The sequence below is a fragment of the Aotus nancymaae genome, unplaced genomic scaffold (assembly GCF_030222135.1).
Source record: "Aotus nancymaae isolate 86718 unplaced genomic scaffold, 86718_ANA_hifiasm-v0.15.2.pri h1tg000006l, whole genome shotgun sequence".
Taxonomy (NCBI): domain Eukaryota; kingdom Metazoa; phylum Chordata; class Mammalia; order Primates; family Aotidae; genus Aotus; species Aotus nancymaae.
Window position 1 is genome coordinate 21,927,626 of NW_026988417.1, and position 15,744 is coordinate 21,943,369.

The 15,744-nt window shown below is 38.0% G+C and overlaps 1 protein-coding gene across 2 annotated transcripts in view; it reads left to right on the forward strand.

Moving 5' to 3' along the window:
* LOC105730936 (cytosolic beta-glucosidase) overlaps nucleotides 1-15,744 on the forward strand; it is a 123,879-nt gene that overhangs the window by 39,398 nt on the left and 68,737 nt on the right. For both annotated transcript variants that reach the window (XM_064366074.1, XM_064366073.1), the window contains exon 2: nucleotides 6,273-6,500. In XM_064366074.1, coding sequence (XP_064222144.1) covers nucleotides 6,273-6,500 — 228 coding nt within the window. The remainder of the gene's footprint in view (nucleotides 1-6,272; nucleotides 6,501-15,744) is intronic.

Genomic DNA, 15,744 nt, shown 5'->3' on the forward strand with positions numbered 1-15,744 from the left:
AAAAGAGAATTACCACATGATTTAGCCATTCTACTTCTGGGTATATACCCCAAAGGTCTGTAAGCAGAGTCTTGAAGAGATATTTGCATAATATGTACATAGCAGCATTATTCAGAATAAACTGGAAATAACCCAGTGTCTATTGACAAATGGTGGATCAGCAAAATGAGGTACATACATATGATGAAGTTTCATCAAGCCTTAAAAAGGAAGAAAATTCTGACATGCTACAGCATGAATGAAACTTGAGGACGTTATGCTGTGTGAAATAAATCAATTGCGACAAGACAAATACTGCATAATTTTACTTATTTGATGTATCTAGAGTAGTCAAAAACAGAAAGTAGAATGGTGGTTACTAGGGGCTGGGAGGAGGAAGGAATGCTGAGCAATTGTTTAATTTTTGCAAGGTTATAGTTTCGAATGTTAAAAAATACTCTAGAGAAAGGACAGTGTTGATGGTTGCCAAACTATGAATATATTTCATGTCACAGAACTATACACCTAAAAGTGGTTAAGATGATAAATTTTATGTTGTGTATTTTACAACGATTAGAAAAATATTTTTATTGGTTCAAGATACACCTTAAACTGTTTACAGATTGAATGAGGAAGCTTGGGTGGATTCAGACAAAAAAAGACAAAATGTTCTTTTGCAACTGTTGAAAGTCCCATGATAATTTATTTTTTTAATAAAAATTATGTAATGGTTAATTTTATATGTCAATTTTACTGAGCTAAGAGATGCCTACATACTGGTGAAATATTATTTCTTAATGTGTCCGTGAGGGCGTTTCTGAAATAGATTAGCATTGGAATTGGTAGACTGAGTAGAGAAGATTACTCTCATCAATGTGGGTGGGCACCATCTAATCAGTTGGTTTGAATAGAACGAAAGGCAAGGAAGGGAAAATTTGCTCTGAGCTGGACACTTATGCCTCGCTCTCATTCATTGGCATTACGGATTCTCGGACTTTCAGATTCAGTTATACCACCAGCTTAACTGCTTTCCTGGTTTTCCAGATTGCAGATAGAAGACTGTGGGACTTCTTGGTTTTCAAAATTGAGTGAGACAATTACCATAATAGAAAAATGTATCTATACCTTATTGGTTTTGTTTCTCTGGATTATCCAGACGGATACAGTACACTAGGTACTCTATTTGTATCATCTTCTCAAGAAAATAGCTCTCACAGCCAGTTACCTGCTCAGACTGGTTACTCCCTGTGTCTGCTGCATAGCTATCATCCTGGAAGTTTCCCTTTGCCATTATACTCCTGTATGAATTTGCTAGGACTGCCATAACAAAATACCTTTTGTCTGTGTTCACACATCCCTGATCTCTCTCTCTCTCTCTTTCCCTCTTTTTATAAGGACACTAGTCATATTGGATTAGACCCTTACTCTTATAACCTCATTTAACCATCATTACCTCCTTAAAGACCCTATCTCCAAATCTAATCACATTGGGGGTTAGAGCTTCAATATACAAATTTTGAGGGGCCACAATTTAGTTTATATCTGATATGGTTTGTCTGTGTCCCCACCCAAATTTCACTTTGAACTCTAGTTCCCGTAATCCCCACGTGTCATGAGAGAGACACAGTGGGTGGTAATCGAAACATGGGGGCAGTTATCTCCATGCTGTTTTCATGATAGTGAGTGAGTTCACCTGTCTTCACTCTGCACTTCTCCTTGATGCTGTCATGTAAGAAAGGGCATGCTTGCTTCCCCTTCCACCATGATTGTGAATTTACTGAAGCCTCTCCAGTCCTGAAGAACTGTGAGTCAATTAAACCTCTTTCCATTATAAATTAACCAGTCTCAGGTATGTCTTTAATAGCAGCGTGAGAACGAAATAATACAGTATCACTCAGTAATTTTCTTTATCAATTTCCTCTCCTGAATTTCTTGTTTCCTGTACCCTAGATCTATATCTTTCTTGATTTACATCATTGTTGTAGTAAAATTTATCCTCCAGTAATATCCAAAGGAAGAAAAGTTTTTGAGAGCTCATATATCTGAAAATATATTTTTCCCATTCTCATACTTAATGGTTTGATAGCTGAACTGTGGTTACAAATATTGAGGAGTAATTTCTCCTCTCCACCCAAGTTTGAATCAAGCTAAGTTTTTTGTTCTCTCTTTCTGTGGGTTGGGTTTGTCTCTCATTTTTTCTTGCACAGGATATAAAGTCCTTGCATACCAGCTTTTTGTAACCATCTCTATTTATACTTTTCATCTTTGGTGCATCTTAGACTTTGTCTCGTTTTTCCCTTGTTCTACAAGCCATTAAAATAAAAGCTCAGATAGTCTGAACTTGGCAAACACTCCGAGTACAAAAACCTGCATCCCTACTCACTTATTCCTCTGAATTACCCTCTCACTTTATTTTTGGGTCACCTAACCTCCTGTTAAATTAACAAAGTATTAAAAAGTGTATTTTCTATGTGTAATACAACTATAATAATTGTATGGAGGATGGCTGTGAGTATGCAGTCCACCTGGAAACAGTAGTTTCATTAATCATAAAGGACATCATACTTTTAGAATGTGGGCATAATTGTAACAGGAGAAAATTTCTAATGAACAAATGAGTTATTAATATCATTCATACAGTAAGATTTATGGTAAAAGTACTAACAAATATTGGCTTTTATATGATTTTTATCCAGTTTCAGTTCTAGTTGTTCATTTCCTTCCTTCCTTCCTTCCCTCCCTTTTTTCCTTCCTTCCCTTTCTTCCTTCCTTCCTTTCTTCCCTCCCTTCCTCTCTTACTCTTCTTTCTTCCCTTCCTTCATTCCTTCTTCTTTCTTTCTTTCTTTTCTTTTCTTTTCTTTCTTTCTTTCATGGACTTTTGCTCTGTTGCCCAGGCTGGAATGCAATGATGCTATCTTGGCTTACTGCAGCCTCTGCCTCCTGGGTTCAAATGATTCTCCTGCCTCAGCCTCCCAAGCAGCATGCACCATCATGCCCTGCTGATGCTTTGTTTTTTCTTTTTCTTTTTGTATTTTTAGTAGAGACAGGGTTTCTCTGTGTTGGTCAGGCTGGTCTCGGACTCCCGATCTCAGGTGATCTGCCCGCCTTGGCCTCCCAAAGTGCTGGGATTACAGGTGTGAACAGCCAATGCCAGCCTGTAAATGTTAATTTTCAATTGGAAGCTTAGTTTTTTGTAGAAACAATGTTGTTTGGTTATGCTTTGTCTAGCTAGTACATGTGTAGAATGAGCAAATTCACATCAGTAAATTTTCTAACTGACATTTTGCTAAGTGACATTGACCTCTTAAAATTGTCAAAACTTGTTTTAGTTACCTTATTGGGACTCCTTTCCAAAATGTATACATTATGTTTTACACTTCTTAGCCTGATAAATGAAGGAGTTTGGTCATCAGTTGACTTTTTTTCATCACTCTGAGTAATTATTACTAAGAGCAGCATGGTCCAGTGGCAGAATCTTAGACTTCTAAGATCTGAATACAAATCTTGGCACTGCTACTTACTAGCGGTGTGATCTGAGTCAAGTTGCTTGTAAGTGATGTGGTGAAGCCAGCTTGTGCTGGCTCTCAAGAGCCTATTGAGTTTGTGTGAGCTGATTCTTTAACACAGGCTTTATTAAAGCTTATAGGTAAATAATGTATACCAAAACCAAAGGTAGTAAATACTCCAGATCATTATCATTACTTAACTAATAACTATATTTCACTGTTTTCTATGCCTTTGAGGTAATTTAGATCTCTGGGATCTGAATAGGAGAAGCACTATAATAAGGTGTGCTGCTAATGCTCATCTTTTCCCAGCTCTGCCTTCAGTGATATCACAGTTGCAGAAATTGGCTGGTGCTGGAAGTCAGTACTTGATTTATTGTTTTGCTAGTCGTCTAGACCTTAGAAAGTGATAGGGAACATGTTAATAATACTGATTAAACTTAATAGCGTGTCATGTCTGTGGCTGTGACACTGTGAGTAGCACCAAAATTTGAAGAGATGGTTTCCAGTGTTTGAAAACTGTTACCTGATTCAGCAAAGAAGTCCCTTGTGTCACTGGTAAAAAGTGAAGTTCTGGCACATCTTTTGTTTGCTTTTCCTTCTGCCTGTGAATAGAAGCAAAAATATTAACCACCAGTCATATAATAACTACACACATTTGTCAAATTACAACTGTAGGTTGGCGGCTTTGTGTGCCCCCCAAATCTCATCTTGAATTGTAATGCCCATGTGTTGAGGGAGGGACCTGTAATCCCCACACATCAAGGGAGAGAGGTGATTGGATCCTGGGGTGGTTTTCCACGTTGTTCTTGTGGTGGTAAATGAGTTCTCAGAAAATCTGATGGTTTTATAAGTGTTTGAAAGGAAGTGTCCCTCGTCACTACTTCTTTCTTTTTTGCCACCTTGTGAAGAAGGTGCCTACTTCCTCTTCTGCTGTAATTGTAAATTTCCTGAGGCCTCCCCGGCCATGCAGAACTGTGAGTCAATTAAACCTCCTTTGTTTTTAAATTACCCAGTCTCTGGTAGTATCTTTATAGCAGTGTAACAACGGAATAATACAACTACCAATATGACATTGCCAAAAATCTAAAAGAACTTCCTATATTATTTATAAATTGTGCATCATGCATACTTTATACCGGCAAAATTGAGGATAAACATATATACATATAGATCTGTACTTATTTTGAAACATATAGCCAGTTAAACATATACCAATACACCACTACTTAAGCTCTCTGATATTATTTTCATTTATTAAATCAATCATTCAAAACTATGAGCACCATACTTTTAAAAATGTTAGTTTTGTGATTGTTCCTATTTCATTCTACGAATACCACTATTCTTTTCCCCCATTCCTCTAAACCCCATATGTAGGCATAACTTGAGAGTCATTGAAATGTGTAAAACTATTTGCTTCTATAATTACATGGCTCCAAAGTAAAATACTTTTTAATATTCATAGCTTTTTGTATAGATATTTAGTATTCTTCTAGCAGTCTCTTCTCTTTCCTCATGGTGCTGTCCATGACTTCTTATCATTCCTGCTGTCCTGAGGTTGGAACTGCAGACCATGCCTAATCCTTTCAGATCTGTGTACAAAATATAAGTATATAGATGCTCAACGAGGATCTGGAGGAAAAGTCCTTTCCTGTAATTGTTTTCATCTATTTTAGCTGTGACCTCTTTTCTTACCTAGTAATTATGATAAAATATTATACATTAGACTTATAAAAAGGGATTGTGAATAATGTAATAAACAGCCCCTCATATACCTTCTACCTTGTTTAATGAATGAAACATAAGAGATGCATTTGAAGGCCCTGTAGACCCCTCCCTGGTTCCATTTCCTCTTCTTTCTCCTCAGTGGTAACCACTCATCTGAGTTGACCATTCGCAGGCATGTGATATATTTCTACCTCACATGTATATGCTCAGAACATACATGGATTGTTTACATATTTTTAAATACATAAAACATCATAAACATACTGGATATGTTCTTTTATTAAATTAACGGACTTTATATTTTAGATCAGTTTTAGGCTTACAGAAAAATTGAGCACAAAGAGACCTCTTCCCACTCCAGTTCATACTTGGATAAATGCCTTTCCCTGGTTTCTGAAAAAGAAAGGGCCTTTGCAATGGCTGTTACATAAGTTCCCTAAGAACATGAGACATGGCATAGTTCATTCTGGAATCGCCTGACTTGGTATCGGGCCTGACACATAACATTTATTGAATCAAGGGCGATATGAATGAATGAAATTCAGACAGCAATATCATATCAACAATGGTGGAAACTAGGGCTCCCTCCACTCCAGAGATGGACTGGACTATCACAGCCTCCAGTGTCAGGAGAATAGGGTTTAAATGTCGAGGGCGACGCAGAAAGTACCAAGATTCTGTCAGGCATGCGGACAAAGCGTGTCAGTCATGGCCAGGGGGAATGTTTGCAAAGAGGAGATGTTTTCAACTCAGATATTCATAAGCCGGGGCCTGCCTCTGTTTACCAGCTGGGAGATCTTCAGATAATGAACCATGAACGCCTGCTATGCAGCAGCGCTATGCAATAATTTTTCATTTGCCACCAGTCAGCTTCAGGGATCAAGGACAGCTAAACACATAACCCGCTCATGCATGTTATTTTAAAGGCATATTTTAAAGTTATAAATATGGTACATTGAGTTAATGAGGTATGTTCTTTTGGTGACAAATATTTACATTCCACATATGCCTCTTGATGTCAAGAGTGTAACTGTTTCATTTTCTTCTTTTTCTCAGGAGGCTGGGATGCAGATGGAAAAGGCCCTTGTGTCTGGGACACATTTACTCATCAGGGAGGAGAGAGAGTTTTCAAGAACCAGACTGGCGATGTAGCTTGTGGCAGCTACACTCTGTGGGAGGAAGATTTGAAATGTATCAAACAGCTTGGATTGACTCATTACCGCTTCTCTCTTTCCTGGTCACGTCTGTTACCTGATGGGACGACAGGTTTCATCAACCAGAAAGGCAAGTGTTTCTTAAAAATAGAAGGTTGCAGCTTTAATTCAAGGTTATTGCTGCAGTCTGGCATAATTAATCCAGTATGCTATTCTGCAATGTAGCTTTGAAATTGCAAGTTTTTAGAGTGATTATAGGATAAATTTTTTGAAATGGATTTGCATTAGTTCTCACAGTAATATTTTGGTTTCCTTTGACTGTTGAGATCTTTTCTGGGTGGAGATGGGGGGTGGTGAGTGCGAGGGAGGTTAGAATAAACGTTTTATTATGTAACATGAGTGTTAATCTGAAGGCAAATTTAAAAAATTTGTATTAAACTATTTTAAGTTGTGTAACCCTGTGATGAGTTACGCAAAGTCCTGAAGAACTTGAGATGATTCTAAGCACTTCAATTAGGGCTGAATTAGTGGAGCTAGTTAACTAGCATAGGGGCTAGCATCAAGGCCCCCGGAGTTTGCTTACTTAAGCTTGAGTGCCAGCTACATCACTTGCTATCTGTATGAACATCTCTTGGGCATCTCTCAGTGCCTCAGTTTCCCCATGAATACAAAAGAATGCTGTAATAGTGACTAATTCAGACAGTTGCTGGAAGGTTAAATGAAACAATCTTTGTAAAGTGCTTAACACAGTAGCTAACATTTCATAAGCATTTAGTAAGTGTTAGCTATTATTCTTTTTTTTTTTTTTGAGACGAAGTTTCACTCTTGTTACCCAGGCTGGAGTGCAATGGCGCGATCTCGGCTCACTGCAACCTCTGCCTCCTGGGTTCAGGCAATTCTCCTGCCTCAGCCTCTTGAGTAGCTGGGATTACAGGCACGCGCCACCATGCCCAGCTAATTTTTTGTATTTTTAGTAGAGACAGGGTTTCACCATGTTGACCAGGATGGTCTCGATCTCTTGACCTCGTGATCCACCCGCCCCGGCCTCCCAAAGTGCAGCTATTATTCTTATTATGCCTTGTAAATAAAAATGCCACTCACTGCTGTATTGAATGCCTGTTATTTATGAGGCATTTTACACCCATTTTCTTTAATCCTTACCAACAGTAAGGAAGGCATAGTGATCATATTTTACAGAAGTGTATGTCCAAATCCACATATTTGGCAAATGGTAGAGCTGGAGTTTAAACCTAAGGTCTAGGTAGCTCATTCCACAAAACGTGGTTGGAAAACTATGACCCAAAGGCCAAATGTGGCCTGTCACCTATTTTTGTAAATAAAGTTTAATTGAAACATAGCCGTGCCTGTTCATTACACATCATCTAAGGTTACTTTTCCACTATAATGGCAGAATTGGGTAGTTGGGGCAGAGACTATATGGCCTGCAGTCTCAAATATTTGCTATCTGGTCCTTTACAGGAAAAGTTTGCCAACGCTTGTGCTACAATATATGGCTTTTTAATAAAGATACTTTATTACTGCTTTGTCTTGGAAAAGATTTTACACCGTCCATAGGGCTGGGACTAGATGAAGCAAGGAGATGCCTACAGCATACAATTTAAGGAGAGCTTCTTAAATGCAGGGTGGCTGATTGCTTGCATGACCTAAGAGAGCACCTGCTTGCCTTGCCATACTTCCCACCCCAAGAACCTTCATTAATACAAAGGCATTATTCATGAATAACTTACGTGATTGTCTATATAGAACAACCCTTGATGACAATTCCCAGATGAGCCTGTGCGCTTGAAAAGCTCATTTATTTAAGGTGGGGTAATCTTCGCATGAAATAGAATTGCAACTCATGAACTCACATGTAGCATCAGCCTTAGCGTAGCTTCCCCCAAATAGGGACAGTTCAGGATCAGCAGACCTATTTCTTACTCTAAGACATTGGCCCATGACCCGTTGCTGCTGATTGAACGTCTACTATTTGCCATCAGTTTTATATTTTACATTGAAAGAGACGTAATTTGTTGTTTAGTTTAAAAGTGAACTCATAATCTTCAATCTTCCTAATCCAACTTCGGTGTTCTCCCTTCTTTCTGGCACCACCATACTCCAAACTCTAAAAACTGAAAGTAACCTTTGAATTCTCTCTTGTCTTTTCTTCCTTCCTCTAATGCATTGCTGAATATAGTCCATTCTAATTATGACTTTTTAACCTATCTTCTAACCGCTCTTTTTGCGCCTGCCATAGTTTAGGCATTTATCATTATCACATGGCTTTTTGATATAACCTTGATGGATCTATCTGTTTTCCCCCTCTCTCTGTCCTTTACTTTCTATAAGATGCCATCATAGCAATTTTTCTAAAGCTTGACCCATATTGTATTGGTTTGGATCATCTCCTGATAAAAATGAGCCAAGATTAAAAAAAATAATTTAGTCACCCAAAGCCTCAATATATAGTCCATTCTTCTTCATATATGATTCCAGGCTCTATTTGACTTAGACTTAATCACCTCCAAAACTTTGCATGCTAAAACTCTCCTATGCATATGATCATGCAATATCCCAAACACATATTGGTACAGGTCTATAATCTTTTATCTGTAAGTATAAGTAACCCACTACTTACTAAACATACCATGCATTTTTCCACCTTGTAGAAATTTTCTGAAGCTTTTTCTTCTGCCTGGAATGGGCTTTCTTTAACTCCAGCTATACGTACTGAAGGCCTGCGCTGCTGTTCAGGTCTAGCACAATTGCCTTCTTCTTTAAAGTCTTTCTCTATCCTAAGCCAGAAAAAATCTCTCTCTCTCTCTTTTTATTCTCATGGCACTTTGCAAAGCTCTTAGAATATTTCTCACCTTCTTCATTGTTAACTGTTACCATATCCCATGTTAGACTATGGGTGCCTTAGGTTGAATTCAATTCAACCAATGTGTGCTGAATGTCTCTTGTGTCAGGGACTGTGCTAAGTAGTCATAACATGCATATTAGAGAATCCCTGGAATTGCTTACAGTGTAATGGGTAGATGATTCTGCCCTGTTACCCTTGTAATCTAGTCCAGCACCATCCATGGAGGGATACAGTAACAATTACTGAATTCAGTTGAATTAGATTAATAAAAATCATAAAAATCACCCTAAGGATAGTAATGCTTACCTTTCATTGAGCATAGATTATACGCAGCTCACCATGCAAACATTGCACTTAATTTTGTTGATTTAATGTTCATAACAGCCCTCTGAGTGAGGGGCATCTCTAAACAGAAGGAATAATGCTAATATGGGAGGTAAGGTTAGGCATAAATTTGCCAAGATGACAAATTTAGTTAGGTTCAATCCAGGTTTGTCTGACATAAAAATCTCATATCCAGTCTAGATCTCAGTCTGGCCAAACCACTTGAATTCTCTGTGCTACAGTTTCCCCGTTGGTTAAATGAAGTAGAGGCGCCATGGCACTAAAACTCCTTGCACTCATTCCAGGAGTTTGGAGTTTTTGCTGAGCTTCCATTTGGGTAGTAAACAACCACCACCACCAAAAACCCACCAACTTGTAGTATTGGTCCTCAATGCCACATCTGAAGTTCTAAACTCCAAAAGCCTTTTATTATGAAATCTTTCTAAAATGAAATTGGCAGCAAAAGCTGACTTGAATTGTGAATATTTAAAATATTCTTGGTTTATTCTATTTGGTGGGAATATTTATCTATTTGCAGAAATATTGAAAGATACTGACTCAGATTCACTGGAAGTGTTAATATTTGGTATATGTTCTGTGTTTCCTTTCTAAAACTCAAAAATTCTGAACTCATATGCCCCTAAGATTTTTAGATAAAAGATTGTGGACTTGTACCAATATGTCAACATACTAAGCTTTGAAAACCAACTTGAGATTCTCAGAAGTTTATGGAGGCACATTGTAGATCAGCAGTCCAAGAGCAAAGAAACAGAAGCCTCTGGAGAGTGGAGGTGGCGGTACTGGAGTCAAGGAAGCCGCCTGAATATTGTGGAGAAATTGCTCATGCAGATCTCATGTGGGGATCACATGCCCATAGCACTGAGCTTTTTGTGTTTGGCCCTAGCTTTGGTAAAACCATAGTTGATTAATATTACAGACTTTGCTTTGAACAAGAGGGCACTGGAGGTGCATCCAGGAGGTGGAATTTCAATAAGCAGTTGCTCATTCTTGTGCAGTGATCTGTTGAAGCAGTTGGAATGGTTTTAACTTGGAAAGGCCATCTTTTTTTTCCCCCGTTTAAACATTTTCTCAAAAAACATGCAAAGAGTTAGAAAATCCCTGTCGCTGTTTTTCCCAAGGAACCCCTTTTGTTTTTGACTATCCGTTTCAAAGCTTGATTACAGGACATTTGGAAACTTGCAAAATTCTATGTCCCCAAACTAGAAGAATATTTTTATGAAGTGGAATTGTTACACAGTCTGTCTCTTTCAAATGTTGGTTTTTCAAGGTTTAACAAGAAAAGATTGAGTTGGCAACTGAAATCACATATTCCTGTATTTCTCAACTGTTCAAGTACATTTTCATATCTGCTACAAATGTAAATTTCAGGCGATTAGTGGGAAGCCCAAGCATTGGAAATAAAAAAAGAGGGAATATTTATGCAGAATTTCTTGCTCACTTTAAGATTTAAAATATGAGTGCACTTAGCAGGAATGGTTTAAATAAATTAACTAAACAAACATTAATCTTGTATTCTGTGTTGGGCACTATAATAGACTGAAAATGGCCCTCCAAAAGTGTTCATGTTCTGATTCTTAGGAATTGCAGGTATATTAGCTTTCAGGGTAAAACAAACTTTACAGATGTGATTAAGGGAAGGGTTTTGAGATGAGGAGATTGTTCTGGACTATCTGTGTGGTCCCAGTGTAATTACCTGGGTCCTTAAAAGAGAGAGGTAGAAGGATCAGAGTCAGAGAGAAGAGATAAAAAGGATAAAGATTAAAACAGAGGTTGAAGAGAAGAGGTGAGGGTGAGGATGGGAGAAGCCATGAGGGAGGGAATGCAGGTTGCCTCTACTACCTGGAAAAGGTAGAAGGATGGATTCTACCTGAGAGCCTCCAGAAGGAATGCAGCCTTGCTGACATCTTGATTTTAGCCCAGTGAGCGGGACATCTGGTCCAGGAACTGTAACATAATGCATTTGTGTTGGTCCTGCCGCTAAGTTTGTGTTAATCTGTTTTTAGCAGCAATAGGAAACTGATACAGGCAGTGTGGCAGGAGAACACAGGGCAGTTAAAGAAACTGATGGTGTGAATCTAGAAAGGTGTGAACCAAAGAGCGTTGTAAACTTGATGCATGGTAGGCTGGAGACCAAAGTGAATTCTACATTACTTTGTTTGTTGAAAGCGGATTCTAGATCAAAAATTTTTTTAAATTTGAGACATCATCTTTGCAAATTCCAGCCACACCCTCTTCTAAGGGAATTCCCTCATATCTTTGTTTCACATAATCCTGCTTGACTCCAGGTCACAGCTGACAGGATAAAGGAAAGCATTTTTTCCCTGTAATGTATAATGAACTGTGACCTCATTGAAGAATATAAGCTTGCCCCATTGTTTTCCTCCCTCAAGGATGTTTGGAATAGAGGTACTGAGAGGCTGAGTTGGTTGCTGGTTGGCACTGGGGCGCAGAAGTAGCTTCGGCAGGTGGGATGGCCATTTTGAGATCAGGGCAGATTGGATGTGTAAAGAAAACTGGTTCTTTCTTAAATATATATTTTTGGTTTTATCTCTGCTGCTTGAATCAGAAGGGAAAACTGTTTCTGAAGGAAGAAAAGAAATGGAACAATGTGATGAAAGAAACTGGAATGGAAGAGACCAGTTTTCCTTGAGAAGCAAAGATATTCTCAGCTCCCAGCTTCAATTCTTTTGAGTTTCACTTGCTGTTATTTTCTGTCATTGCATCCCTGTTCTATTTCTGTCATTTCAAATAATGTCCACTGCATCTACATCTACTACCCGACTGCCCCCAGTGCCACCTGTGTATTTGAGTTCATCTGGTTTATTTTTCTGATATCCAAAAGACCTCTACCTCAGACATATTTCATATTTTCTAAGATTAAATAAACAGAAATGGGTTTAATTAAAACAGAGAAGACGTTGACTATGAAAGAAAGCTATAGAAGTTTTAATCCTAAAAATAATCAATTTTTTTCTAAATATCCAGAAGCAGAATGGGATCCAGATGACATATCAGTTTCCAAATTCCTAGATTGGTAACAGGTGATCATTTAAAAAATGCACATTTATTCAGAGAATTTGTTTATCAGTGACTTACACCATTCTGAAAAACAAAGTTAAATAACCCTTTGACAAATTTATTCTTATTCAATACTCACACACTCATAAGGTGGCAGTATTAACTTTCCCATTTTACAGATGAGGATACTGAGGTGTAGACAGACCAAGTGATTTGTCCAAGATCCTATGGCTGAATTTTCTGAGTCTGGGGCTCTCCTCCTAAAAATCCAACTCCACTGCTTTGTGGAAAAGTTTTGTTACAACATTGAATAAACTGTATGACCAAGAAGTAAAGTGCTTAATTCTGGGATAGTGAATATTAATTATGCTCTGTTTCTCTGCTGGGCTGAGAAAAAAATTTCTTAAAATTTACTTATCTTTATTTCAATGGACAGTTATCATGTTGTTTGAATTACATTGATTGACCATTATTAATGACTTCTCCACAAAAGGGGAAAAAAGGAATTTGATATTGTGATCAGGTCTGAAGTAGGTGACCATGAAGGCTGGTAAAATAGAGTCACATATTTCTGGTTCAGGAGCATGAGAAGTGGGATGTCATATTGAGAACAGCTCAGTCTTTGTAGTGGGACAGACTGGCATTAAACGTGGGCCATGCAACTTATCAACATTGAGACTCCCTGAATCTCAGTTTTCTCATTTTTAAATGGGAATAAAAACACCCATCTCTAGAGCTTACTGTTTGGATTTAGCAAAATGTATGACATCTTGTACATATGGTATGAGCTCAATAAATAAAAGCTAATATTATTTTCATGTTCAAAGTCAATGGAAAGAGTTGGCTATAAAAACCCTCACACATACCAATACCCAGATTATTTTATCATACTATCTCTAGATATCTCATTTACAAATGTAGAAATGTGAGTTTACAGGGGCCCAGGGATGGGATGGTGAAATACTCTTTCATTGAGAGAGAGAAAGGAAAAGTTATAAATTTTGATGAGTGTATTAGTTTTACTGCCACTGTAACAAATTATCACATATTAATTGCTTAAAACCTTAGAGTTCTGTAGGTCAGAAGTTTGGCATGGGTCTCTGTGAGGCTGAAATCAAGATACCTTCAAGGCTGAATTTCTTTCTGAAGGATCTTTGGAAGAATCTATCTTTTGATGCATTCAGGCTGTTGGCAGAATTCAGTTTCTTGTGATTGTAGAACCAAGGTCTCTATTACCTTGATGGCTATCAGCTACGGACCGTTCTCAGCTTCAAGAGGCCATCTGCATTCCTTGGCTTGTGGTCCCCTTCCTCCATTTTCAAAGCCAGCAATAGTGGGTTGAGTTTCTCTCAAGCTGACACTTCTCCGCCTTTTCTTCCATTGTTGCATCTCTCTGACTCACTTTTCTGTCGTACTCTTCCATTTTTAAAAACTCATATGGTTACATTGGTTCCATCTGGACACTCTGGGGAACTCTTCACAATTAAAGGTCCATACCTTAATTGCAACTGCCAAGTCCCTTTTGCCATATAAGGTAACACGTTGACCCGTTTCATGGATTAAAGAATGAACATCTCTGGCCGGGGAGGAGGAGTTATTCTGCTACTAAGTGAGAAATAGCACAAAAGTGTGTCTTCCAAATATGGAGTTGTTATGCATGCTTCACAGTACATTCCAGTTTGCAAAGTAAATGAGCTGGTGTCAAAGATAACCACTTACCCAGACAGAGAGAAAACACATGATTGTACATAATTTGGCTTCTGCTTACCTTGCTCATCTCTCACCATTCTTATTCCTCTTTTGATAACTCTCGTTACACTGAACTTTAAGTTCCCAAAAAGAGAGTCAATGTACAAACATTGGCCAGGCCATATCTGATAATAAAACTCTGATTGACAAAGGAAGCCCAGGAAGCCAAACCACAGCCTTTGCAGCAATCAGCCCAGAATAGTCACAGCTTGGTCAACTGATACCTTCTTTATTTTCTGCCCCCTGCTCCCTGCTTCCAACTCAGGAGCAACCAGAGAAGACCACATGTGCCCCTAAACTAATCACAAAAGATGCCCTGCTTCTAGTTAGCTCTCCTATAGCTTCCCCATGCCAACAACCTTTAATCGGGGCACACTCAAGGATTCTCTTTTTTCCACTATAAAGCTTGTCCTCTCTCTCGACTGCATTTGGATACCTGCCAAATGCAAGTATTGGTGGCTGACTCTTGCTACAGCAAACTCTGAGTAAATAGTCTGTTTTCTGTTTTTCTCGTTTGAGTGGCCTTTATTTTAACATTTCCCTTTTTTTTTCGTATTTTTTTCCTCTATTTCTCTTCCAGAATCACATTTTTCTCCTTACCTTACATGGGTAATTTGTATCAAATTTTAAATATCAGCTTAGATGTCCTAATAACAATAATTATTATTTCGATGATAGCTAACCTGTACTGAGCCCTCACCTTATGCCAAGAACTGTTCCAAACATGTTTAATGTATCAACTCATTAAACTCACAACAATTAATTGAAGAAGGTTTCTATTATTATCCACATTTTGCATGCAGGAAAAGATAATTCAGAGAGGTTAAGGAACTTGCCCAAGGTTGCAGAGATAGTAGGTGAAAGAGTTAGGACAGAATTTAGGTGGTCTGGCACCATAATTTACTCTCAAAACCATTATGCTACATTGCTTTCAGAATATTTTCAAACATCCTGAGTTTAGGATGGATACCCTTTCCCATATTTTAAGTAGGACTCTGTACTTTATCTGGTACTCTGTTGTAATTGTTCATGAATTTTTCTATAGTTTCTGCTAATAAGCTCCCTGAGGACAAGGGTGGTGTTTGTTTTGCTTGTGTTTGTTTTGCTTATATTTGCATGTCAAGCATATAGTAGTTTCTCTATAAATGTGTTTTTAAGGAATTAACAAACAAATGATGAATGAATGAAGTACATAGGAAAGTCTGAATTGTTATTTTTAAAAATGGAAGAATCCTAGGTTAAGAAAAAAGAAAGGGACCTTTTCCTTAGGCAAACTTTCAATGCAACACACTTCTATGTATGACTTCATAATCTTTATCCAGGAAACAACTTCTTAAAACAGTCAACCTCTCTTGTCTAAGCTTAGGTTGCCCCCATACCTTCAAATATAAAACGACAT